The sequence below is a fragment of the Lissotriton helveticus genome, chromosome 9 (assembly GCF_964261635.1).
Source record: "Lissotriton helveticus chromosome 9, aLisHel1.1, whole genome shotgun sequence".
Taxonomy (NCBI): Eukaryota; Metazoa; Chordata; class Amphibia; order Caudata; family Salamandridae; genus Lissotriton; species Lissotriton helveticus.
In genome coordinates, this window is record NC_136070.1 from 630115047 (window position 1) to 630141675 (window position 26629).

A 26629-nucleotide genomic window follows, 5' to 3' on the forward strand; every position below is an offset into this window, starting at 1 on the left:
GAATCTCGTGCATGAGTCCACTGCGACCAAGATATACTTATAGTTACCATCCCTTTGTAAGGGACCGCAGTGGTCTAGATAAACACAGGCTAATGGTTTATCCGAGATTAGAAGGGGCGTCTGTGCTGGACGTCTCACAGTTGATACTTTCATTTTTTGACATATTTCACATGCTAGAACATAGTTCCTTGTTTGTCTTCTCATTTGTGGCCACCAGTATCTCTGTTTTAATAATGATACAGTGGCTGAGACGCCAACATGGGTAGAAGCAAGCCCTTCGTGTGCCGCTATTATCAGTCCTAACCTATGTTCCATGTTTGGAATTGCCCTATCCCCCACTCCAGGGATTCGAGCAAAAGGAACATTGTTTGTATCAGTTATGTATGAGTATTTTACTGGAAAGCCTTTAGGGAGTGGTTCTATCGAATCCTTTTCTGAAGCGCTGACAGCTTGTAATATTTCGCTGTCTATTTTTGTTTTTGACCGGGTGACGGCAGCTACGGAAGCCGTTTGCACAGCTGCCTTCGCGGCCTCATCAGCCAATGAATTCCCTGCAACGTGAACGCCATCACGTTGATGACTCAGTGTATGTATCACGTGAGTCTTCGGTAGTTCTTTTTGTAAAAGAGCTACTTGTTCCCAGAGCATTTTATGCTTGATTGTGCCACCTTTCGCATCCTTGAAACCATTCTGAAGCCAGATCTGCAAGTATTCATTATAAGATTGAACGCAATAATACGAATCGCACACTATGAGCGTGGGGAATTCTCGATCGGTATTTTCAAGCGCCATCTTGAATGCTAGTAATTCAGCTCGCTGAGCTGTACAATCTCCTAGGGATTGTGTTTTAGTGAGGGTTGGTTTAAATTTCCCTTCGTGCCAACGACCTTTAACAATCGCGCACGCAGCACTGTAAGCTTGTTTACCCCCTACTGCGGGCTGTGCTGATCCGTCTGTATATATTATACAGCCGTAGTCATCTAGAGGCAGAATTTCGGTTGGCGGAGGACATTCAAATTCATATTGGAGAAATTCTTGTGTTTTTAAATAAGGATCAAATTCGTACATCACGTCTGTTGCAGCAAGAGAGTTAGCCCATTGTATCCATCTTGGATGGAGTGCTTTAGCATTTGGAATGCTTGCCTTTGTTACCGCCTCTAAGGCTGGTATTGGTGTCACGATTATTATTCGTTTACCTTGTGCCAGGGCTCGTTCTTTTGCTATAGCTGTCTGTGTTGCTGTAAGAATTTTTTCCGTTGGGCTAAATTTCATTTCAGCCTTAGTGTACAAGTGTGATTTGAATGCAATTGGTACCTTTTCTCCCTCATTAGAGGTCAGGTATGTGAATCCGCATCTCCCTGGGATGACTCGGATCACAAGGTTGCGTGTATTATCACGGGTTTCTAATTTTGTCTTAATTAGCATGTCTGTTTGTAAGGATCTCAAAATTTCTGTGTGTGTTTGAGTCCAACTGGATCTTTTAAAGTCTGGTTTAATTAGATCGTAAAGGGGTTTCACCCTCTCTGCGTAATTTGCAATGTATGTTCTTCCGAAATTTAGGAAGCCTAAAATTGATTGTAGGTTTTTTAGTGTTTTAGGAGCTTGGATAACGGCACATTTCTCTAGGAAATTGTCTGCCAGGCTTTTACCTTCACTTGATAGCTCATATCCTAAGAATAGGACTGTCAGATGGGCAATTCTGGACTTTTTGAAGTTGAATTTGTAACCCTCTGCAGCGAACCCAAGTATTATGGTGTTCACCCTTTTCAAGTGAGTCTCCAAGTCATCATCTGTTAAGTAAATGTCATCGACATAAGATAATGCTTCATCATCATATAGTTGTAGTAATTCTGTTACTCTCGCTGAGAATACCCCCGGGCTGTTCTTGTACCCCTGGGCTAACCGACAGAATTGCTTTTGAGTGCCATTTACTGAGAATGCAGTTAAATATCTGCTCTCTGGTGCTATGTTTTGACAAAAGAATCCATTGGAGATGTCCAAGGTTGTTTTGTATTTTTTGCGCACTATGTTATTCATTAGTGCAGCACTGTGTGAGTTTTGCACTGCAAAGGTTTTGCAACATGTGTTAAGGTGTCGGTAATCCAAAACTAGACGGTATGAATTGTCTGGTTTGGAGACCGGAAACAAAGGATTGTTCATTTGTGAGGTGCAAGTTTCAATCACCCCCTGGTATTCTAGCTGATCTAGTATTTCATTTACTTGTTTTTTAGCTTCTTGCTTAATTGGGTACTGCCTTTGTGCAGTAGGTTGTGATTTTAACTGGATTTTGTGAGGAGGAGAATCCTCATCCCATCCTACATGATTTTTATATAAAGCAGGTGCTAAGGCCACTGCCCACTTTCTAGCAAGTGTGTATTTTTTATGAATCGGTATTTGATTCGAGAAGGCAGGCATAATTACTTCTTCGCCATGAGGGCACTCCCTGACAAACTCTGGTGGCCAGTCTTTTTCAGCTAGAAGGATGTCATAGCCTTTGGATAGGTTATCCCAAAATAGTCCCCTTATTTTCCTAGTCTTATCTCCCTCTATACGTAATGTTATCTCGTATATCTTGTGGGGCTTGCTAACTCTGGTATCTGCAGTTTCCACTTGAAGATATTCATTCGTGTCCACTGTCTCCAGATGATTCATAAGGACTTTGCGAGCTATGCTCACCTCTGCTGCGCTGTCTAGCATTGTCTGAGCCCACTCTCTGTTTTTCAGTTGTGTCCTCAGTATTCTCGGCATTTTTAACTACCTTGATACTGGCTACCTTCTTTTTTGGAAATTGTGATTTCTTTTTAAGTTGAGCAGGTTCCTTGTCTTTGGACTTGGCGTGCTCTTCTGATCGTCCTCTTCTTTCCGATTTCTGCGAGGAATTCTGAAAAGATTGAGAGGGACGTGTATCAATGTCTTGATATCTATCAGGTTTTTTAATATTATCCCTATTTCTAAGGTTATATCTATTCCCAGAGGGTTCACTCTGGGGTGATCTTTGTCTCGGGTTTGGAGATTTCTCTCTTCGCCTAGGAGACCTTCCTCTGGACTGGAATTTCTTTTCTTTAGGATTGGATTGTTTGTTTCCATCCCAGTTCTTTTTTGGTGAATTATTATTATTAAAAAATATTTTTTCTGGACTTGTAGTCAGTTGCGGTTTTACTGGTATTCCACCTAGACTATCTCTGCCTAGTTCTTCATAGGATTTTTCTATGATTCTGGCAATTTCAGCTGGTTGGTCTGCTATATCTGTCTCTTTTAACCTCTGGCGGATCGCCACGTTTGCTGCTTCACCTTTTATGTTGGCTAGTAATATAGCCGAGACCTGCTTGAAGTCTTTCAGTAATTTCATACCAAGAGTTAAAGCAGGTTCTGGACCGTATTCATCTTGAATTTGTTTTAGCACATCTGGTATTACCGAAATGGATGGAACACCGTGCGTTTTTGTGTAGATGGAAGCAAAGACTGTACCCCAAGTGTCACAGTCCTCAATGTGTGGTGCGATTCCCATTGGGAGACATATAGTCAGAATCCTGTGTTTTTCTAATGGGGTGGTGTCAGGAAACACCGCCTCTATTTGGGTGATTTTCTGTGCCAACCAGAATGGTATTTGTTCCCGTTTAGCTGGAACTTTACCTAGGCAGGATTGGATGTTCTGTGGTGTAATTTTATTTGTGTTCCCCTGGTGAGGGGTCAGCTGTGGTAGTTTAATCGCTGGCTGAATTGTTGAAGTCCGCATTACATACTGAACTAATTGTCTGTGAATTTTTAGTAGTTGTTTTAGCTGTATTAACAGCTCTGCTGCAGGCATTCTTTCGATGTCTGGATGTGGTGTGTATCCGGCTAGGACCGGCCACGTTGCTCCTGGTCTTCCTAAAGGACCGAGCCTTGTAATGTGATTGTTATGTTTTAGGGCGCCATCAAATAAGAGCAAATGCTCTTGGAATTTGAGTGGTACTTCCACCTCCTCGAAAGGAGTGTACTCATTAGGAGGTTCCTCTACTTTGTAATAGTGGAAGTACTTTGTTACAGCATTTGCTGCTGGAAAATGTATCCATGTATAGTATACCTCTGTCTGCCGATATTTGTGTGCCTCAATTACGAATATGACTGTGCCACCTCTAGGTGTCAGTCCATTTTCTATAAGTTTTAAGGTTATAGATCTCCTTTTGGCGACCTGGATGAGTATTATATCCGGGTCTGCTGTTTGCATGGTAGCATCAGCATCTGCTATTTCAGTGGCTAATCTAATTGCCTCTCTTTCATCATCACTCTCTGCCATTTTACAGACAGGATGGTATTATGTTTGTTTGCAGATCAGGTTTCTTTATGGAAACAGAGATTAGATGCACAATATTCTGGAACTGTTTTATCCTTCAACGTTGACTAGACCAAGAACCATACATAGGAGTTCCCTCCTGCGAGGTTTTGGAGGATATAATAACCTTTCACCCACTCCAGACGTCTTTGGAGTATTTGGGAAAAGGGGTCTGAGTGAGAAAGCACGACTGAGTTACTCTAAATGTCTTACGTTAGTTTTATCGCCCTTTCCAAACGCGTTGGGCGCCATGTAGTGTAGCTCCTATTTTCCCAATAGGCTCTGCGCATTGGAATAGTACCTACAGCAGTAAAGGCCTAGACCAGACGTTAACTAGGTCTACTACTGTCGATACTAGACTTAATTTTTGGGTTTGCCAGCTAAGCTCAGAGTTCGCTAGAAACTTTCTCGAATGTTCAAGAGAGAATTACCTCCCCTGATTAGACAAGAAGGGATTTAGTTTCTGACAACCATAGAACATGACAACTTTGCTCTCCCCTAATCAAGAGTCAATCTCATGAGTCGTGTGAGCACAAGGCAATTATTTTACTCAGTCAGTACGTGCATTCTTAGTCTCATCAGAATGTAGAGAAAAGGAAGAGACGGGCGTGTTCAATAAAAAGGTGTTATTTATTGATCAGTCTCTTTTCTCGTACAAGAGAAATGGATCGATATTATTGCAATACTTATAGTTAAGTAAAGTGCATACATTAAAAGCAATAGTATAAAATAATACTGTAAAAACATTGATATGGTTTCTGAGCCATATGATGTTTTAAAATGATTAAAATATATTTACATACACATATACATTTGACTAAACGTACTCAACTGGTGTTTCTAAATACGCCTACCCCGTGTACCTGACCTAAGTCTAATGCGTGGGCGGGAATAGAAAGTTACAGTTTAAGTTAAGTTTGTTTTTGCCAAGTGAATAACTTAAGAATTCTCTGTGAGGGGTTATTCAGTTCTGTACCTGGAATTTAGGATGGATGAGGAATGGTATCTCTTTCTCTGCTCTCGATATTCCAGGCTGCCTGCGAGGGCTACCCGGAAGCGCCGGTGCTGGGTCTCTCGGCTTGAGATAGCAGCGCGTCTCTCAGCGCGTCAGGAAGGCGGGGCTGTTGCCTGCGGGGTCTGCTTCTGCTCTCGGCTTCGGCAAGTATGGCTGCTCCGTCTTGTCACCACGCGTGTGTTTGCATAGGGCAAGGTCGGCAATATTTATACCTTAAAGGTGCCGGGATTGACGTAAGGATGGACATAGGTACGTCAATAAAGATGTCATACGACTTGCTCGTTAGCACATTCTTTTGCAAAAGTTCTCTGTGAAATCAAAACAATGGCCGCACGGATTGTCCAGGTTGTCATAGGTTTGATTTGTTATGAGAACGTCGTATGCCTTATCAGGGGCTGGAGGAATGTCGCTTGTCTAATTAGATCTCAAGCGTTATGACCTAATCAGATAACACGTTCCTGTGCCGTAGTGTGACTGCGTCAGATAACGGTATCTGCATCATGGGGGCTTTCTTGCCTCATGGGCTGACTGTTAGTTAACTAGCTAGTTAGTTTAACCAGAATAGGGTCAGGAATAGGGGGATCGATTCAGAACCTATAGAAATACACGACACCACAACAGGTTCAGAATGTCACCCTCGATTTTAGCAAAGATCTCTGGGGGAATCCGGTTAGAACTTATTCGGCAACACATATAACAGTTTGGGTAGTGAGATAATATTGAACATGGCTTCCCATGATTGTGAGGGGACAACCACGCCACCTCTCCCTTTTGGCTCAGCATTTTCCCATCACCCTACTCAAGTTCTGCTTGAAGCAGAGTTCCCTCCCCAGTGTCATGAATATGCCTAAACACTTAAATCCCCATGACATGTGTGTCAAGCGATGGTGGAGCGGGGGTACCTCTGTCACGTTTTGTTGGATGTAGAGCACTGATTTGTTCCAATTTATCCTGTAATCAGAATAACTCCCATAATCCTCGAACAGTTAAAAAAATCAAAGGGAGGGACTCTGATGGGTTTGTAATATAAGGAAGATTGTCATCTGCAGTAAAATATGTTCTTCTGAAGTAGCTTCTCCCATGACGTTAAAGACATGAATCCCAGTATGGCTGTGAATTGCACATGCCAGTGAATCTATGGGGAGGGTGTACAGGATGGGGGAATAGAGTGCAACCCTGCCTTGTGCCTCAACCAATAAGGAATTAAGAGGACAGCACTCTGTTAACTCTGACTGCCACTACCAGGGCCTGAAATAATAGTGTTAGCCATTTCCTGTAATAGGGGCCAAACAAGAACTTGACTGAGGTTTTTAAAAAAAAAAGGGCACTACATTGAACGCCTTTTCTGCGTCCTGTGCTAAAAGGATATGGGGGTCTGTCTGTTTTTTAATTTCGTTTAGCCAGTTGTGTGTCCGTCTAAGATTGTAGCGTGTCGTCCTGAAGGGCATAATGCTGAACTGGTCCTTATAGATCAGTGATGTGATCACCTGCAGTAGCCCAGTGGCCAGTATTGTGGCTAAAATGTTAACCTCTGTGTTGAGTAGTGAGATTGGACAGTACCACTATAACCACCCGCCTGAGATTTGGCAGGAGAGTGCCGTGTTTACCTGCTTCTAGAAACATATTTAGAAGATGAGGTACCAATAGCATTAAAAAAGTTCTGCTGGAATGCCATTGGGCCACAGGATCTTATTAAAGTTGAGTTTTGCCATGGCCGCTATTTAAACATAATACATTTTAAACATACAAAGTTGATGATAACAAAAATTAATGAATTTCATAATGACAATAAAATAAAGACAACCCAATGCATTTCGGGTTCTGCGGAACCCTTCTTCAGGGGTACGTTATACAATATTTCTTTGAGTTATTTTCTTCTTGACTTTACGTTCCGTGGTCGGACACCTATCAATGAACTGCCACAATGTGTCAACCCCAAGATGGGTGTTTGCCAACCTTGAGGTGAACAGAGAGATTCCAAAGCTGAAGCCCGTATCGCCTGCCGTAGTGATTTAATCCCGCTGTGGTTAACAACGGTTTGAAAAGCGTGTGCTCGATGCCGTTTGATCCTCAACCTCTCCTATTTCCGGTAATATATGACTGCCAAGTATGTTTCGATTGGGGTAGCTCCCGTAATAGCCGGGCTTTATAGAAATCCTCGTAGTAGTGGGTGAAGGTCTTAGCTATAGCTTCATCAGAGTCCGCACTTTCTCCCCCTGGCCCGACTATCTGATGCACTCGTCTGGATTCTGCCTCCTTTTTCCCAAACCAGAAAAGGAGCTTCCCTGCTTTATCACCAGAATCATAACGTCTGTGTAAAGTAGCCCACATTTGGGTCTTAGCCCCGTCCTGTGGGCAGAGTTTGATATTCTTCCCTGAGGATGTCCAGTTTCTTGAGCCTGGAGGAGTGGTGGTCTAGTCTTACGTTCCCCTCAAGGTCTAACAACTGACCTTCAAGCCATTCTAGGGCGCCTACCACCCTCTTCTTCTGGGCTATCAAGTTCTGAGCTCGGTCCTGAAGGACCGTCTTGTATGCCGCTCCAAATCCGTCCCTTGATCGTCTCCTGTATAACCATGTGTGGATCCCCCTTCTAGACTAACAGTTTTGCTCTTTTTATCACAGCCACTCTGTCCTTTTCTGACTCCGAGGATGCCTCTTGTCTCATCTCTTGACCTCTGTTGCGCCTGCCCATACTTCTCTTTTCTGAGCAGCGAGCTCTCCTTTGAGGCCATTGCAAGTCTTTGGGTCTGGCCCCCTATCACGTAATCAGGTGGCGGCCTGGTTCACCCTCCTTGTCCTGCGCAGCCTGGGGCATGCCTCAACCACTCCCATGCTGCTTCAGGGGTCTGAAAGAAATTTGATTTCCCCCGGAACAGTCCCTTCATTTTGGCTGGAAATTAAAGCATATATTTTAGATGAAGACTTTCCAGTTTAGACTTAACAGAACGGAATGTATGCCTCTGCCACTGAGTCTCCAGGGTGTAATCTGGGAAAATCAGGATCTTGGAGTTTTCATGGTGCACTTACCCCATCTTGTGTACTTTAGAAAGGACCCTATCTCTGCCTTGGCAGTTCAAGAAGCCCCTGCCCCCCAAAGCGTGGGGTGTCTGTTCGAAGAGGAGGAAAATGTATCCTGAGGTAGGATCTGTTGCGACCACTCATGTAGGAACCATGGCACATTCTGGCCCTCAACTCCCTATGGAAACCCCACAAATCTGAGGTTGTGAATCAGGTGCGGTTTTCCACATCTTCCTCTCTCTTGTACCATTGAGTTGAGTTATAATAAACATCTGTTATTCAGCGTCAAGATACCATGGGGTGAATGTGCGCTTTAAAAATGTCCATATTATGTGATGTTATTCCACGTCCCTAGCAGTGGCCTGGGCCTCCGCGCAACTTCTTTGCGGAGGCGCTAGACTGTGTCTTCCAACTTCAAAAATCTGGTTTCTGCAGACGTAACCTTTTTTGCCATGTTTCGGCTGTCTTGAGACAGGAAGGAGTCCTTAGAACACACCTCACCCACCCTCCCCTCCAGGACATCAAGGGATGACTGGCTAGCGAGGAGGAGGGCAGCGTTCTCAGGCATCACAGGAGTAGCGTCCTTCATCGGGAGAGAGCTATCACCCTCATGTAGCAATCCATTCTGTCCTGACAGGGGTCTTGTGGTCCTTGTCACGGGCCATTCTCTCTTCCCCAGAGTTCATCCCCTCTCACTTCTATCAAATCGTACCTGTTGGTATTGGGGCTGTTTCACCAATCAAGGGTCTCGGTACAAAGATGGACAGTGTTTGCACCTAAGACAGTGTGAGTAGCTTGAACTTGTCAGCAATGTGAAAAACATGTACTAGTGAACAATGTACAGAGCTGTCACTGGTGGGTTGACTCAGGAACAGACACTGTTAGGCAGTGTGAGAAGAAATCACTACCTGGAAGTCTGGGTAGTCTAGTATAACCAGGGATTGGTAGTGTTTGTGAGAAGATGGCACTGTTGGGTTGCATACAGACGTCGCAATGCTGGCGAAAGAGGAGCGGGAGACTGCCAGTGGACAGTATGTGCTCACATTGATGGGCAGAGTAATGCACCTTCACTACTGAGCAGTGTTAGAGGCAAATGTTAGTCCTCTGTTTGAAGAGCAGGCATGGTGGAACCTCTGAGGTGCTGGCTTTGGGGGGCAGGGTGAAGAGCTGTCAGTGGTGGACAGTGTGTGAGGTGGCACTGGTAAGCAGTGTAAGCAAGAGACACTGGCAGAAGATGCATGGAAATGATACTAGCAGGTACGGTAAAGAGCTGGCACCAGTGGGCAGGATTGGGAATGGGCTGTGGTGGACCGTATGGTCAGCTGGTACTTTTGAACAGAGTAGCCTTCAGTTGTGAGCATTAAGAGATTTGATGTTGATAGACATTGAGAAGCACAGGCATTGGTGGATGGTGTGCGAATCTCACACTCTTGTGTACAACGACCTGAATGCGGTGGAAAGTGAACAGGAAGTGGTGGACTGCATGGAAAGCTGGCATTCGTAGGTGATTGATAAATGCATTGGTAGGCTGTGTGAGGAGTAAGCATTAGTGGTCATTGTGGTGAGCTGGAACTTATCTGCAGTGTGAAAAGCTGGCCAAGGCGTTGTTACCAGTGGGCAGTGTAATGAGCGTGGGTAGGGGGAGGAACTCAATCTGAGTTGTAGAAGATGATTGCACGGTTGGACAATGTGAGGGCCTGAAAAAGTGAAGCAATGTGAGAATGGGAAGGTATTGTGCAGTATAGGAAGCTGATGCTAGTAGACAGTGTGATCAGCCTGCATATGGGGGGGGGGGCGTATGAAGCACTGAAACTGGCACTGTAAGAAGCAGGCACAGGTGGCCAGTGTTAGAAGCGGACTTTTGCGGGTGGTAGGAGAAGCAGGCACCTTTCGGCAGTCCGCTGGGTATGTGAAGAGTCAGCATTGAGGGGTAGTATAAGAGGTTGGAACTTGTTGCAACAGAGTCTCTGGCACTGGTGGACAAGGTGAAAACAGCACTCACTGGCGTGAGGAATTGAGGCAAGTGGACAGTGTGAGAAGTTGACATTGGTGGGCTGTATGAAGAGCGGGCACCGGTGAGTAATGTAAGAAGCTGGTTTAGGTCACCAGCGAGAAGTTGGAATTGGAGAGCAGTACAAAGAGTTGGCACAGGTGGACCGTGTGAGGAGCTAACGCTTATGGCACATGCGAGGAGCAGACACCAATGGGCAGTGTGCAGAACTGGCACTGGTGGGCAGTGTGAGTCGCTCATATTGTGGCAATGCAAGCTACTGGCACAGATGGGCAACGTGAGAAGTTAGCACTACAGGTTACTGTGAGGAACTGGCACTATTGGCAGTATGATGACCTGATGATCTGCATATCACTGAGCAGCATGAGGGTTGGCAGTATGATGAGCTGGTGGTCTGCATATCAGCGAGCAGCATGAGGGTTGGAAGTATGATGAGCTGGTGGTCTGCATATCAGCGAGCAGCATGAGGGTTGGCAGTATGATGAGCTGGTGGTCTGCGTATCAGCGAGCAGCATGAGGGTTGGCAGTATGATGAGCTGGTGGTCTGCGTATCAGCGAGCAGCATGTAAATGTAAATGTATTTGTAAATGTATTTGAGCTTATAAAGCGCACTGCTACCCGTCCGTAGGTTTCCTGGCGCTGTATAACTCTGGGGAACCCGTCCTGGCTTTCCCTGTGGGATGGTCCCTGCTGGGAGCCCCCAAGGTGGAGCCAGGAATCCCCGGAACTGATGGGGCCATTGTGGAGATTAGGCAAGCTAATGCCCAGAGTTGCCGAGTGGAACCCCTCATTAGAGTAAGCACCGAAGCGAGAATTATCGAGTCCGCTGACCCAAGTCCACGACCCTGCCGCGTCGGGAATTGAACCCTGGTCCCGGGCCGACTTCTGCTCCCGGGTCTGCCGCCTCTAACCAGTGAGCCACACTACTCCACTGCATGAGGGTTGGCAGTATGATGAGCTAGTGGTCTGCGTATCAGTCAGCAGCATGGCACTATTGGCAGTATGATAAGCTGGTGGTCTGCGTATCAGTGAGCAGCATTGCACGATTGACAGTATGATGAGCTGGTGGTCTGCGTATCACTGAGCAGCATGAGGGTTGTTAGTAGTGAGCAGAGTGAGTAACAGGAATGGCTGGGGAGCAGAGGTGGGTAGTATGTGGTTTAACCCCGACGGGCAGTTATAGGAGCGAACACTATGACGATTAAGGTGCTTTCAATCGTGTGAGGAGCCTGCTTTCCTGATTTGCAGTTTGAGGAGGTCATGTTTGGTGACCAGGGCGAGGACCCGGCACTGAGAAACAGTGTGAAGAGGATGCATTAGCAGGCACAGCAAGAAGGTATTGGTTGCCAATATGTGAAATGGAGTTTAGTAGTCGGTAAGAGGGACACCCTCTGGAGAGCAGAAAAGAAAGCTGGACTGCTGGGTGCGAGTACCGGGCACTGGCGGGCACTACTAGGCAGTGAATGGGGAGGCACCAGTGACAATGTTAGACAATGACACCAGGGAATGTGTGAAGAGCCACCACTGATGAGCAGTGAAAGTAGATGGCACGTGTGGCCTTTAAATAACTGGAACTGGTGGAGAGTGTGAGGATCTGGCACTCTCGAGGAGTCTAGGAGCTGGAAGTGGCTAGCTGTGTGAGAAAACCATCAGCTGCAAGCAGAGTGGCTATCATTTATGGTCTGTGTGAGGAGCTGCATTGATGGATAGGGAAACTTGTCCCTAGTGAGCAGTGGGAGGAGTTCTCACCAGCGTGAGGGACATTGGACCCACAGCACTAACTCTAAATTCTGCGCCTCCCCAAAATACCAAATATCCTCTGATGTTTATGCAAATAATCCATTGTGCAACAAAAGAAGACAGGTAGCGATCAGAAGCTGGAATGTCTAAATCGTTAGCCCATTAAATTATTCTCCCTATACACGGCCAGCAGGTAGCATCAATGAGGGAGGGGGGAGGTCCGGCACTCCCACTGCACAACAGATATGAACCACTCCACTGGGGAAGACACCTTAGCGAAGCTGATTGACTACAGGGAGAGACGGTAGGCTAAGAAAATGTGCCAGCTGTGGCTTCTCCAAATCCAAGTTCACAGGTTGAGGAGCAGGAAAGGGGAGGCATTCTAAATATATATCAGTTTGCTCGAGGAAAAATAAAGACCCATAGAAATGAGGTACCACAGGGTATTGGCAGGCCAACTACAGGCATTTGCTCTTACGCAAGTACACCAGTGAGTGCAATAGAACTAGTATCCTGGAGCATAGCAGGCCTGTCAGCCAAGTTTCGGAACCAGGAATGGTTGGAATACATTAACCAATTTAAAATCATTTGTATGCAGGAAACCTGGGAGGTAGACCATTTTAATTTTCACCTGGCTGGGTACAAATCGTTTGGGATCCCCGCAAGTAAATCCACGGCCGGAAGAGCGAGGGGAGGTCTCCTAATATTCGTGGATTTGTGCTTGTAAGGGGGGTGGACTGATTTAAAATGGAACTCAGAAAATATGATAGGCCTCGGTTTTAAAAGTAGGAGCCTTAATATAATTCTGGTGAATTTCTATAGCTCGGGAGGTAATAGAGTGAGAGAGCTTGATGAAATATTAAGCTGGCTGAGAGAGCAGAACCAGGGGCAAACGGCACCTATGTCTCTAATAGTGGGAGACTTCAATTGTCATCTGTGCCCCAAACTGTTACCAAACAAAGACTCTTGGACTTCATGTAACATAGAGGAGGGGCCACACTTCGAGCATACAATGAAGGGAAAGGAGCTGACTAGGGTGATGAAAAATCACATGCTTGAACACACAATGGATTTACTGGTGGTGGAACCTAATAAACTGGCTACCCCCACTTTTAAAGAAGGGGATGTAGCTCTTTCATTGATTTTATTTTAGTGTCCCAATTGTTTAAAAGGAGGCTATTGGAATTTTCAATAGAACTGAGTGGTTTTTGTGACCACAATCCCATAGTATTGTCTCTAGCAGACCCAGTGAGAAGGAGGGTCACAAAAAGGGGGACTGTGTCTAATTTAGAAAAAGTCACCGACCAGGGCAGGCGTTTGAAATGGTCACGTATTAATGTGGAAAAATGTTTTAGGTCTCTAGTAATAGAAGGGAAACAGTTTTAGAGGAATGCCTAGGCTTAGCAGTGGAAGGCCGCACTTAGTAGAGTCATTTGAGGAAATAGGCCGTCTAATTGAGGGACTTTTAAAGACGACAGGGCAAGGGAAGCTTAAAAACGACCCCAGATGGATTGACAAAGCATGTTCCCTTGCACAGAGAAATCTAAGAGTTGCCCTAAGACTTAATCCAAGGGATAAATACAGGGTCATGCAATGCAGGCTAAACTATAAGCAGGCAGTAAAGCACGGGAAGTGTGCTCTCCAGACACAAACCTGGGAGGACCTGAGAGGAGCGGCTGAAAGAAAAGACATGACTACCTTTTTGAAGATTATTAATAATCCGTGCTTCCAAGATGGAAACAGCTTGCAGATAGGAGCTAATGTTCTACCGGAAAAGTGGGTGGAGCATTTCAGAGGGCTATATAATCGGGGGAACAGTGAGCCACCGGATAACGGGTTGGAGACGGGGTGGGGAATGTAACACTAGAATTTACCCTGGAAGAGATCACCGCTGGCATCCTGGGTCTTACTAGAAATAAAGCACCGGGACCGGACGGGATCCCCCCGGACCTCTTCCTAAGACAGGTGGATCTATTGGGGCCAATTTTAACAAGAGTAATAAATGCTGCTATAGCTACGGGGCTCCCTCGTTCGTGGTCATCGGCCATAATAGTGCCCATCTTTAAAAAGGGGAACAGAGACAACCCCAAGTGCTATTGCCCAATTTCCCTTATAGAAGTTACTGCTAAGGTTCTGGGGCAAGTTATTTTAAATCGCCTGATGAATTGGGCTGAGGAACACCATATTATTACTGATGTCCAGTACGGATTCAGGGCTGAAAGATCCACAACAGACCAATGTCTAAATTTATATTTATTGGAGGCAAAATATACTATTGCTAGCAATGAAGCAGTCTACCTAGCCTTTATGGATCTTACCGCAGCATTCAACTGCGTTAACAGGGAGAAGCTGTGGTCTTTACTGACTTCTCTTGGGGCAGATCAAGAACTGATTAAGATTATGAAAGCCCTACATTGGAACACCTCGGCCAAAGTCAGATACAACTTAGAGGGCGGATGCACAGAGTCCTTTATTTGCACTAGTGGCGTGCGACAGGGGTGTATCTTGGCCCCATTACTGTTTTCCCTATATATAAATGGTCTAGAACAATCCCTAGTAAGCCTAAATGTGGACTCTCCTAGAGTAGGCAGAAGAGTAATCCCTGTTCTGCTTTATGCAGATGGCGCAGTACTGTTGGCACGCACTCCACTGGGACTACAGCGACTGATAGATGGTTTTGTGGAGTTTATGAATAATTTAGAGCTGTCTGCCAACTTGACCAAGTCATATGTAATGGAAACAGGGATCAAATCAAGGAAAAGTTTCAACTATAGAATAGGTGACCATAAACTACAGAAGGTGCAGTCCTTCTCGTACCTGGCCATTTTATTTGATGGGCATTTAAATGTCAAATTATTAACTGAGGAGCGTTGTAATAAGTTAGTGTCCAGTACAGGGGCAATTATGAGTTTTGGCCGTAGACTTGGACGCTGGTCCCCGGCTGAAATGATGAAATTATATAATTCAATCTGTTACTCTAAAGTGGGGTATGGGACGGAACTCTGGGGGTTTGCTGATTGCAACAAACTGCAGGTGGAGGAGAACAAGTTTATGAGAAGGCTCCTCAAAGTCCCACGGGGTGTCCCCTCCCATATTGCTCATGAAGAACTGGGTGAGGTTTTGTTCATAGAGGACAGGGTCCAGGCCAGACCCCTGATAGCATGGCAAAGATCTGGGACAATCCAGAGGCAATACTGACTGGACAGATAATCATGGACTGTCTTGTGAGGGACAGGGGAATGAACATCCCATGGCTGAAGTATCTAAAGGCAGCTTTCGAAAAGATTGGCTGTAAAGATCTCTTCTCAAACCCGACCGGAATTACAGGTCGGGATAAGGCTAGCGTGAAGACAAAGTTTTTTAGGCACAAAGTCCTCTCTAGAGAAGAGAAGGAATGGGGTAAACAGTCGATCAAAGATTACAGCTTAGTGAGGACCAGCGATGGAATGGAACCGTACCTCCCCCTCATGCACAAAGCTCAGGATAGATTTTTAATCACACGTTTTAGGCTCAATCTTTTACATTATTTATTAGCCGACCCGGTAGGTTTTACTAGTGTAGCTGAGCCAAAGGGTCCCTGCGGCTGCGATCAACGATCTCCGCAGGATACCCTTCATTTTGTATTATTATGCCCCTTTTATTTATTGCCCAGGCGCCGTTTTTTAATTAGTTTGTTGAAGAAAAATAAATTCAAACATGCCAAGGTGGCTCTTCTACATTTACAAATGTCACAAGACCCCTTGACCCTACTCTCCATCTCAAGCTTTTTGAGATTAGCAGTCAAACTAAGAGAGAGAAGAGGGATATGCTGAAAGGAGTGACCCCAAACACAATAGCAAAACGCGGGGAGGGTTTGGGGTCAATGTATTATAATTGAATCGGTTTATATGTATATATTAATGGTGTTTTAAACTGTACTTTTATGGTGTTTCTTAATGCCGAATAAAGATTCTATTGATTGATTGATTGATATTCTCCCTATAACAAAACTGCAACATTCTTTAAAGAAAATGTAGAAAGCACATCTAGACTTTTGCATTATTTTATGGGCACCTAATGTTAACTTTAGGTATCTTAGTGTGTGACCTTCTGACACTGGCAATATTTATTGCAATCTTCCACCTCCTTCCAGTTGCTTCTAAGGCTTATTAAATGTTTGAAATCCACTCTCCTGCTTTGTATGTGGTTTCAAATTTAGATTCATGGTACAGCTTGCTTGTACACTTTCGTATGATTTGGCAGAATGATCCGCTTATGCACTTGTTTTCTGGAAGATTATTTATGATGCAAGAATGCCAGACCAAAGCTTCTTTTTAATGAAACATCGCCTTGCACAAAGCAGGGTCAGTGCACCAAGATTACACTGACGTATATCATGATATGACACACAATCTTTTAAAGTTGCAGTATATGTGAAAGTGTTTGTCAATCCCTGCCCTAAGCATCAATTTTCTTCGGATACCAATGCAACCGATTGACCTAGTGGTGCTAAAGTACCACGATTCCTAAACTGAAGACATACTTGGCTATGATTGTCTGAGAGTCTTTTTGGATTTGTTTTCTCCCTTGCATTACTTGGATAAGTGTCACACACTGTCTTTTGTTTCTGTACAGAATGGGACCAAATGTATACAAATCATTCTGTTCCAAACTTTGAAGTGCCTCCTCTACATTGGACAGCAACCAAAAGCATTACATTTCTGGGAAGTGCCTTGACTACCATGTATTTCTGTTATCAGGTTGTGAACGGCTACAAGTTTCGCTTGAAACTGAAGATGATCAAAAATGGATGTGGGCAGGGATCCTCTAATGGAAACATCCAAAGTGAGGTAATGATGGCTTTTGTTTCTCCCCTTTTACTCCTGTTTTCCCGACTGAAAGGGATATCACTGTGGCTTAGAATAGACACTTATCAGGGTAACATTGATCATTCAAGTGCACAAGCTCAACTCTCAATGTTCTTCACTTCGAGAAATAATGAATATCGTGTACAGCTGCTCTGTGGCTTTCAACCCCCCTGCATTGCGGTCAAAGATGTTTCAAGGATGCCAGTGATGGGTTTTTTGAAACTGTGTGTAACACAGTCTGCACCCTAATATTGTTTTTTTCTGCTATAAGTGAATTTAATACCAATCATCTGACGGTAAGATTGATAATCCAAATGTCTTGTGCCCCCGTTCATTGCTCTACTTCTTATGCTGGGGAGGCAGCTACCTGGGCCAAAGGAGCCAAAATGCCCCCAACATTACCAAACCTGGCCTGCCCAACATTACCTGATGGGGTAGAATTACTGAGGCAACAGATGTCTATCTATCTATCTATCTATCTATATATATATCTTTCTATCTATCTATCTATCTATCTATCTATTGATCTATATATAATGCAGCTATGTGGAGTTTTGGTATAGAAAATCTATACTTGCTTACCTGTCGATACTTTGGAGTCAATATTTTCTACTCAATATTCTGTGCCATTGATATTATAGTTTCGATATTTAGGATGCACACCCAATCACTCCTCATTTCTTTCCTTAAAAAAGAATTTTTGGGACCTAATATCCTGTTAAAGGTCCCCCTTGGCCATCAGAAATTCCAGAAAAATACATTTGTGTTCCTTCTACAACAGATCATAAAAGACCACATTGTGCCAGACTCCTTTCAATTGATCTTTTCACCTAGACAGAGCACTGTACAAGACCGTATCTGGTTATGGGATGATACCCTGGCTACATTTTCATCTGCAACAGGCATTGCTTTCCTCCTGGAACTGCCTACCGACTTCAAGACTGTACAGAGCCTCTTAGACTGACTTCAGCAGCATCCCGCTCCCATAGGTCTGATCTCACATGGTATAGATTATTGCTCAAATGCTGAAAGCTAGTCCCCTCATACTATAAGTCTACCGGTCACCTGATTGATCCACCAAGCATCCTGCCTAATATTCCAACCTCTTCAACATGGACCCCTCATTTCCCTTCAAATGAATCTGTAACCTTTCCTTCTACCACTTTTCAGGCAGCACACACATTTACTTGATGGTCTGTGGATCAATGTACTGGGTAAATCACGTTTCTGTAGCTTGAGGCCATCAAGAACTCGCGAGTCAAATTTGGTGAAAACGCCAGCTCAAAGTTTAGGTGATCATTTCAGCTGGCCCTCTCAGATACTGTCAGCCACTAAGGAGGCAGTGCTGGAATGGGAGTTAAAAGCAACCTGGAAAAATGTTTTATTAGTAGCATCATACTCTACTAAGCTTTCAAATTGAATGAGTCTGACCTTCTATCCATGCCCAAACATGAATTAAAAATAATAAAATGGCCCAAGCAATTTGTAGAGCACAACTTTGCTATGATATTGGATAAAAAGCCTTTGGATTTACAGGTAGCGTTGAATAGTAACATTTCCAATAAATGTGGATATTAATCGCCCTTCACAACTACCCACGTATGTGCCTACAAGAAACCAGGTTGTTGCTCATCTGGTTTCTCCTTTGCGGTCACTGTTTCTTTCTCTGTGTCCTGTATACGAAATCCATAGTTGCACAACGTGTACTCAGAAATGTAGCCTATACATTCCAATACCAAATGGTGACCTTTGTTACGAAAAATAGTTGGTGCTGTGGCATGGATCCTAGACCTTGGAGTACAGGAGCATGGGAAATTGTGTTGAGACAGGTGAAAAATCTTCACAGGCCTTTCACACATCAGAGAAAAATATCCACTTGAAGTTTTTTCTATGTAACGTTTCCTTTTTTTTTTTTTTAAATCTTATTAACAACACAAGAAAATGCAATTGTAACATACAGTTAGATATAAGAGAGAGGAAAAACAAAAAAACAATAAGGCAGAACAGAAATAGCATCATTACATGCAAATATTAAATGCAAATATTAATGGTGGTGTCGAACGTTGCAGAGAAAAAAGACAAAACAATCAGTTGTAAATACAGTAAAAATTAAACAGTAGAAAAAAAAGAATGTTTACAATTAATGATATTACTAGACAATTTAAATAAAAGTACCCCAGATTTTATCCATTTTCATTAATGATGCCACTCCTCTTATTTTAGCTAAAGCGGACTCCATAGTGTAAATTTCTTTGACCAGAGACCACCATTCCATAATACGGGGCGGTTTCGGGGATATCCATACTCGAGCGATTGTCAGTTTAGCACATGACATTAAAATGGTTACAAGATCTTTCTGCAGGATATTAAGTGTTTGTATATCTAATAGTACCATTGGTGCAGTGAGAGAAGGGAATCTTACAAGTTTTTGTTTCAGCACATTGTCCAAGCCTGACCAAAACTCAGTCAGAACTGGACAAGAGAATAACATGTGTTCTAAATCAGCCGCTATAAGATCGCATTTAGGGCATTTAGACCTATCGCTTGGCAAGTTATTCATGGACCATTTTGATATCCTTTCTGGTGTATGATATAAAAAACATGTCGTTTTATATTGTTGTAGTCTTAGGCTAGAAGATTGTACTAAGTTATTAATATTGCAGAGAGAAGCGGAAATCTTATTCACAGTTATATTGGAGCCCAGCTTTATACTCCATTTCTCCGCAAGTTTCACACAATCATTAGTTTTATAAGAGTTAAGGCATTTGTAACCTTCACTAATTAGTGACTTGATCTTGGCTGAGTAAAAGCAGTTCCAAATATCTGAGTCTAAGATTCCCCGCAGCTTCATCTTACATATAAAATAATCATGAATTTGTATATATTTAAATCACATAGCTTCCGTCAGCTTATAAAGAGTTTTAAGTATTTCGAAGTCCAAAAAGCCATTGGTACCATAAAGATCCCCATAAGTTTTAATTCCACAAGCAATCCATATTTTAGCCATTCTGTCATTAAAGATTCCAGGGAGTCCTGGATTGCCCCATAATAAAAGTTTAGGGTGAAATAGAGTGGTTCTACACATAGCCAGAATCATGAACCAAATCGTAACTGTCTCTTTTGCGGTCTTGAATTTCACCCTTTTAAAGTAATTGGGGTCATTTACTCTAGCTAGGAACATATTAGAGTCAGCATCCAACATAAATATATGAAAATAAAATTGATTATCGGATTAAATAAGCTACGGAGGCGACCAAGGAAAGTTGCAAAAAAATATAGTTTGAAATCGGGGAGATTGAGCCCACCTTTATCTAAAGAGAGCTTAAGTAAAGCCATTGACCGGCGCGCTTTCCGATATTCCCAGATGAAACTACTAAGTATCCCATCGAGCCTTTTAAAAAAAGAATTATTTAAATATAACGGAATAGATCGGAATAAATAAAGAAATTTGGGGAGTACCTTCCTTTTAATTAGGTTGATCCGGCCAATAACATTCAATGGAACCTTATGCCACTTTTTCAATGTGAGGGAGATTTCTCTTAATAGTGCCTCGTAATTAAGTGTAGTTATTTCACTTATTTTAGATGATATTTTAACACCCAGATATGTAGCTGCTCTGCATATCCCTTGTATAGGTGCCAGTGGTTTATAGTTCAATATTATTTGTGTTTTATTTACATTTAATATGTATCCCGACACCGCCCCAAATTTATTGGCTTCATCAGTTATCCCATGTAGGGCTTCTACAACATCTGTGGAGTAAATAGCAATATCCTCAGCATAAGCTGTGATTTTTAGGGAGTGAGGGCCAAATTTAAAAGGAGTTATTCGAGATTGTATCTGTAAAGCATAAAGGAATGGTTCCACTTAGAACGCAAACAGCAAGGGTGACAAAAGACACCCTTGCCGAGTGCCCCGGGATATTGTGAAGTTAGAGGACATCATGCCAGCGTAACTAATTCTCACAGTTGGGTGGTCGTATATAGCCTGTATCCACCTTAGATATTGGCCATTAAAGCCAAAAGTTGTCATTACTGCCCAGAGATAATCCCACCCCACTCGGTCGAAAGCTTTCTCGGCATCCAACAGTATCATACCGAGTGGGATGGAACCAGTCTCTGCTATGTCAAACGCAGTAATGGCCATGTTTACATGGGCTGTTGTATCCCTGCCCATGAAAAATCCATGTTGTTGTGGACTGACTAATTTAGGAATAAAAAAGGAGCCAGTTGTGTGGCCAAAACTTTGGCAAATACTTTGGCATCCGTGTTAATGAGTGAAATGGGTCTATGCAACGTTTCCTATACATTAAATATTGGTGCCAAGTAGTGTAGAGCTGGACAGAGGTTACAGATGGTGCCGAGCTTAGGCCTTAATGATCTTTGAAGTCTGCATTCTGAATGAGTTAGCCATTTTTATCCTGCCTTTGGTACTTTCTATGAAATTGACAATATATCACCAGCTCAGCCACATAGTTACAAGGCACTGTACCTGCGGCTGTAACATTTAACCCCTTTGCCGCAGCAGCAATTCCGCCGCAGCGCTAGGGGGGAGGGAACCGCTCGTCACGAGCCTCGGGCGCGCTGTGCTTGTGACGAAGCATTTCCGTCACGGCCCCGCCCGCTCATCAGAACACGCCGCGCAGGCGCGAAATCAGCGCCATGCAGGCGCGCCGAGCGGCCCGTGACGGAACCGCTCCGTCACCAGCACAGCGCGACCGAGGCTGGTGACAGAGCAATTCCGTCACCAGCATGGGAGGGGTTAATTTTACCTACTGAAAGTTGAAGCCATAGCTCTTCCGGCTCTGCCTCTGGTGCAGCCATATTTTTTGTAAGCTATTTTACTGTTGCAGTTGTGTATGACATGTCAACGACATGTCAATGACATACTCCAGGCAACCTTATGACAGGCAGTGACCTCAAATCTCACCACTGTTCTTTAGGGCACTGTCACCGAAGCAAGGACAGTTTGTCAGTGATTTGTCACTTCAGATGGTAAACTCCAAGGCATTTTTGCATTCTTAAGCTGCAGATCTGCTGTAGCGCTTCACCTTGTAAACGTTTGGGCACAATTGTAGGGTAATGTATTAGCATTTACATTCGTGTTAGAAGGGTGTCTTTTCTGGGTGCAAAAAACACTTTGCATCACTGTGCAGCAAAAGTGCATTACTTAGGAGTCACTTGGGTGTATCAGCACAAACACTTGTAGGTTCTGCTGCATCGCCTGATCTACTAAAATAGCCACACCAGGCTATGCTTAAAAATGAATGCCTCCTTGAAGCAGCCATTAACAAGTGAAAATGCGTTCATTACAAAAAACGAACACATTGCCTCTATGTTGAAGAGCACAACACACATCCAATGTATGGGACCCTTCTTAGTTTATGGAGGCATAAACAATTGTACTGGAAAGGGTATGCTTCTAGTACAAAACCTACGTTTGACAGTGCACATTGATCTCTACATCATGGTGCAAGGGTGTTGATTCCACAGGGTTCCTTGTTTAAATGCCAGCACAGGGGATAACTACAGTAATTGGCCAATCTTTAGTAGATATGGCTCTGTGGTGTTATTCTTCCACTGCAGCTACACAGTGTATTTGTATGCAACACTGTGTGGCATAAAAAAGGGCTACATTTTCCCTAGTTTTCGGTCAACTGCACCTACCTGGTCTTGGGCTCAGTATGCACCTTAGCTATTATTAATCTAGGCATTAACTAAATCATCTATAGTTCTTAATTCCTTGTGAACATTTGAAAATGTATGTGAAGATGCAAAAAACTGATTCAGACAGAAACATATTGTCATCTGCAACATGGAAGAGAGAACTGAATAAGATGAGATAATGCAATACAAGGTAACATGCATGGACATCTTGAGCAGGTGTACAGAAAGTATACATGAAACCAAAGGGCATATTGATGTGATTCCACACATTCTAACCAATGTGTTAATGCTCAGAAACAACAGATTTTACAGGGTACAACCTCACTCTATCCAATAATTCTGTATCAAACATGTGAAGAGTTTGCAGAATAGGACAACATTGTGGCACTGTACCTTACATTAGCCCATTCTAGAAGATCAAATCCTAAATTCTGTGGTGAGGCGAAGAAACTTAGTACTGGCTAAAAAGATCATACACCCTAGGTCAACCGAACCGGAAGTATTTTGGAGTTTCCCATGCAAATTTATTTCTCAGTGGTCAGTGGTGTCCCAGTCTTAATTCTTTAACCCCAGGAAAGAACATTCTCCTCTAATTCAAAGTAACGTCACACTCTCTTGTGGCTTGGCTAATTTGGAAAGTACTGTTTAGTACTGCTTTAACTATGGTCATTACCAAAAAGCTCGAACTGTAATGGCGACATAGATTCCGTAGGATCTAGAGAATCTAGTGTAGGTGAACGTATGAAGAGGGTGGCATGGTGCTGGAAAAGAAATAGCCATCTTGGCAGGATTGAGAAGTAACTGCACTAACACATGTAAGCTTTTTCTTGACCCTCTAGAACAGAGAATACACATTTGTGTAAAGTTGAGAGCGTTGTTTCTTATGCTTACTCCTCTCTTGTTGGTTTCTACATAAAGTGGAGAGAGAATGTTTATCAGAAGAGACATGAACTATACTATTTCCCCCCTCCATGACTACACAAGATAAAACACAATCTTAGCACTTTAATGCAAGTAGAATACACATGTATGTATGGATATATGTGGTACTTCTCTTGCGCAAACCTAGCCAAAAAGCAGTGTAATGCTGCACATGGTCAAAGATAAGCATCAGCAAACACTAATCACCTCTGTGCCAGGTATGGCAAACACAACCCACCTGTGCCCTTCCTTGCTGCAAAAATAGCAGCACCCAGACCAGACTCCGCACTGGCAAAGCCTTTTTGGTCACATCATAGATGGACCAGATATGGTAACCCTTGTCCACAGTCATTAAGCTTGTCCTGGTATTGAATACCCATTGTTAGAACTGGGTCATTATTTCCTCTGTTCTAATAACTGAGGTAAGACCCTCAAAGTAGATAATTCAAAGTAAATAGAAAGGAGAATAGGAGGCAGAATTTTCATTGCTAAACCTGCCCAGAGAAGCACCTTACTGCTGTGCCCAACCTCTCCAGCAGTCAGTCAAACACAGCAAGGTATAGCAGATGAAGAAATGATTCGTACTGAGTTCTACTTCCTGTAGGGATGGGAATATAATTAATATAGACGGAAAACATCATCCACATCTCCTGGCATGCTTCATAATTAGTGTCCCTTCTTCACCCCAAAAAATAGAGGGGGAAAATTTCCCTGTGAGGGGAATAATATTATAAATAATTCCTGTACATCACAACCATTTTGTATCCTTATGCTTGGGAACCAGAATCAAGATAATTAATCTTGGGATTCCAAGAGAAAATTTTAAAGCCCTGTAAGGATCCTTTTTTAAGTCTCGGCTCTAGACAGCACTTGCGCTGTCTCGAAGAAGCATGTTATATATACTTTGTGGGCTTCAGCCCGTCCATAGGCTTCTGATTTGCTGGCTCCATCGTCGCTCTTATATTCATTCTCCCGATTTGCCTATGGCATGCATGCGTCATGCTTCTTCCTGTGTTTAGCCCACCCCAAGAGCATGGACCAATTACTACTATCCATCCCCAGCTTCCCTTTTAGCAAATGTTTTCGGGACTACTTTTTTGTTTGTTTTTAGCACTTAATGCAAGCAATTGTGTTATCAGTTGCTCTGAGCTCTATTTATGTAAATAGCCTCGTCACATTTGCTGTGCATTTAAAGACCGAGGTCCCCCAATCCCTTCACTGCTTGGCGTGGAGCGATGTACCAGGAATTCCCAGACTACGAGAAGACAGAATGTCCTTTTCCAGAAGGCCTGTTGCAACTACTTTTGTGTGTGAGGAGTGCAGCAGGGACTCGTTTTCTCTTGCCACATTACATTCCGCTCGACATCGATAATGGATGTGAGCACCACTAATATGTTCAATGTTTTTTTTCTTCTCTCGTTTCGAATAAAATTAAACTATAGACTTTTGGCATTACTAAAGTTACTGCTGCAAACCAACCCTGTATCACTTCACATATGAGGCTGAATTACACAGGATCGTTATTTTTTCTTCTTACTTGATCTTGCAGCTGAAGTTGAATGGAGAAAAGCTTTAATATATGCCCAGCAGATTGTTCAGCGGTGCTCTGCCAAGCTGCTACCTGAAAGTAATTGTTTTTGAATGACCAAATTCCCCTTCAGCAGCTTTATTTGTCTTCAAAGATCTCTGTCACCCAGGGTATTTTGTTTAAGATATCTAATGAATAATAATGCCATGTGCAATGGCTGCTGCATTTCTAATTTAGAAAAACTGAAATATGAACACAGGAGTAGATAAAAGCAGATTAGATGTGTGATCTGGTTAAAGGCAGCTCTACATTCTTGTGAGGAAAAAACAACTCTGTGGAAGGTCAGCCTCAGTGAGTAGACACTTTCTTTTTAGCACTCCTCCAAAAATGCCTGGAAAACGTGAAGGTTGTTGCTAAATTCTTCACTAATTATACTGTACAAGCCCACCATGTCGAAATTTGGCCTTGCACGTTTGTCATGTTCACTCACTCAAGGTCATGGCAAACGTGGTTCAATGTGGGGGTAATTTGTTTGTTTTGGCTACTTCCCTGATGTCAGCCATAGCTGGAAAGCTGGAGATTTAATTGGAGGGTGCCCAGTCTTGTACTTTCCTCACCGTGAACACAATTTCAGGCGTGGGGAAGAAATGAAAGCCCTTTTATTTGACCTTTTTGGTCAAGCATTCGAGACCTCTTGTATATACTTTAGTATATACTTATATGTGTATGTGCGTTTTTGTGGGCTCTGGAGATGAGCTCTAGGACTTGTCTGCTTCCGCTTAGGGACTTTTTTTTCTGTTCAACTGCCTCTCTTTAACTGTCTTGATAGAAAACGACCAGTAGAGGTCAGTAAAATACCAGAATTGCTTTCTGCTGAGGGACTTTCTCTTTTTCAGTTTTTCTGGCAACTGCCTCTATTTAACTTTCTTGACTGAAAATGACCTGCAGAAGCCAGTAAAATACCAGAATCGCTTTAGCATTCTCTAGATTCCAGTCCATAGAAATTGTCTTCCATGAGCACCCATAGACAATAATATTTTTTTCAAATCTTGTATTTTCAGTGATAGGACGACCAAAGGCCCTGATTTTATATTAAAAACAGAGCTTTTGAATATACCATTTTCCGCTGAAGGGCAACATTTCTCTACATGTATTCCCATACCTGGCGTGTCATGCAGTTTGGTGCTTACTTTCCCTCCATGTTAAACAACAGTAGATGTTTCAACACCCATGCTAATGTGCTGCATAGCTAAGGTCCCAAAGGCGAGACCGATTGCATTGCAAATGCTTGTTTATAAGGCTATTACCTCCAGTTGTGAGTTACCCCTTTGAATTCAGAACTGCAAAGAAGAAAGGGGTGTGCATTTGAGATCTGGTTACAACCAGATTACATGAACCCGAATATGATTGGGTCGGAAAGTTAGAACAAATTCTTGGAAGCGTACACTGCACTTTGAGTTATTTACATTGCATCTGTTTACACTTTAGCACACAGGGAAAGGCAATTGCTTGTCCACTTCACATTTGCCAGTACAAAAGAGAGATTGGAGTAGCGAATGATGTCCTC

General features: G+C 43.3%; 1 protein-coding gene across 1 annotated transcript in view; it reads left to right on the plus strand.

The window, feature by feature from the left end:
- LOC144782883 (uncharacterized) overlaps positions 1–26629 on the plus strand; it is a 76579-nt gene that overhangs the window by 42439 nt on the left and 7511 nt on the right. Inside the window, exon 2 of the mRNA XM_078662137.1 lies at positions 16840–16929. Coding sequence (XP_078518263.1) covers positions 16840–16929 — 90 coding nt within the window. The remainder of the gene's footprint in view (positions 1–16839; positions 16930–26629) is intronic.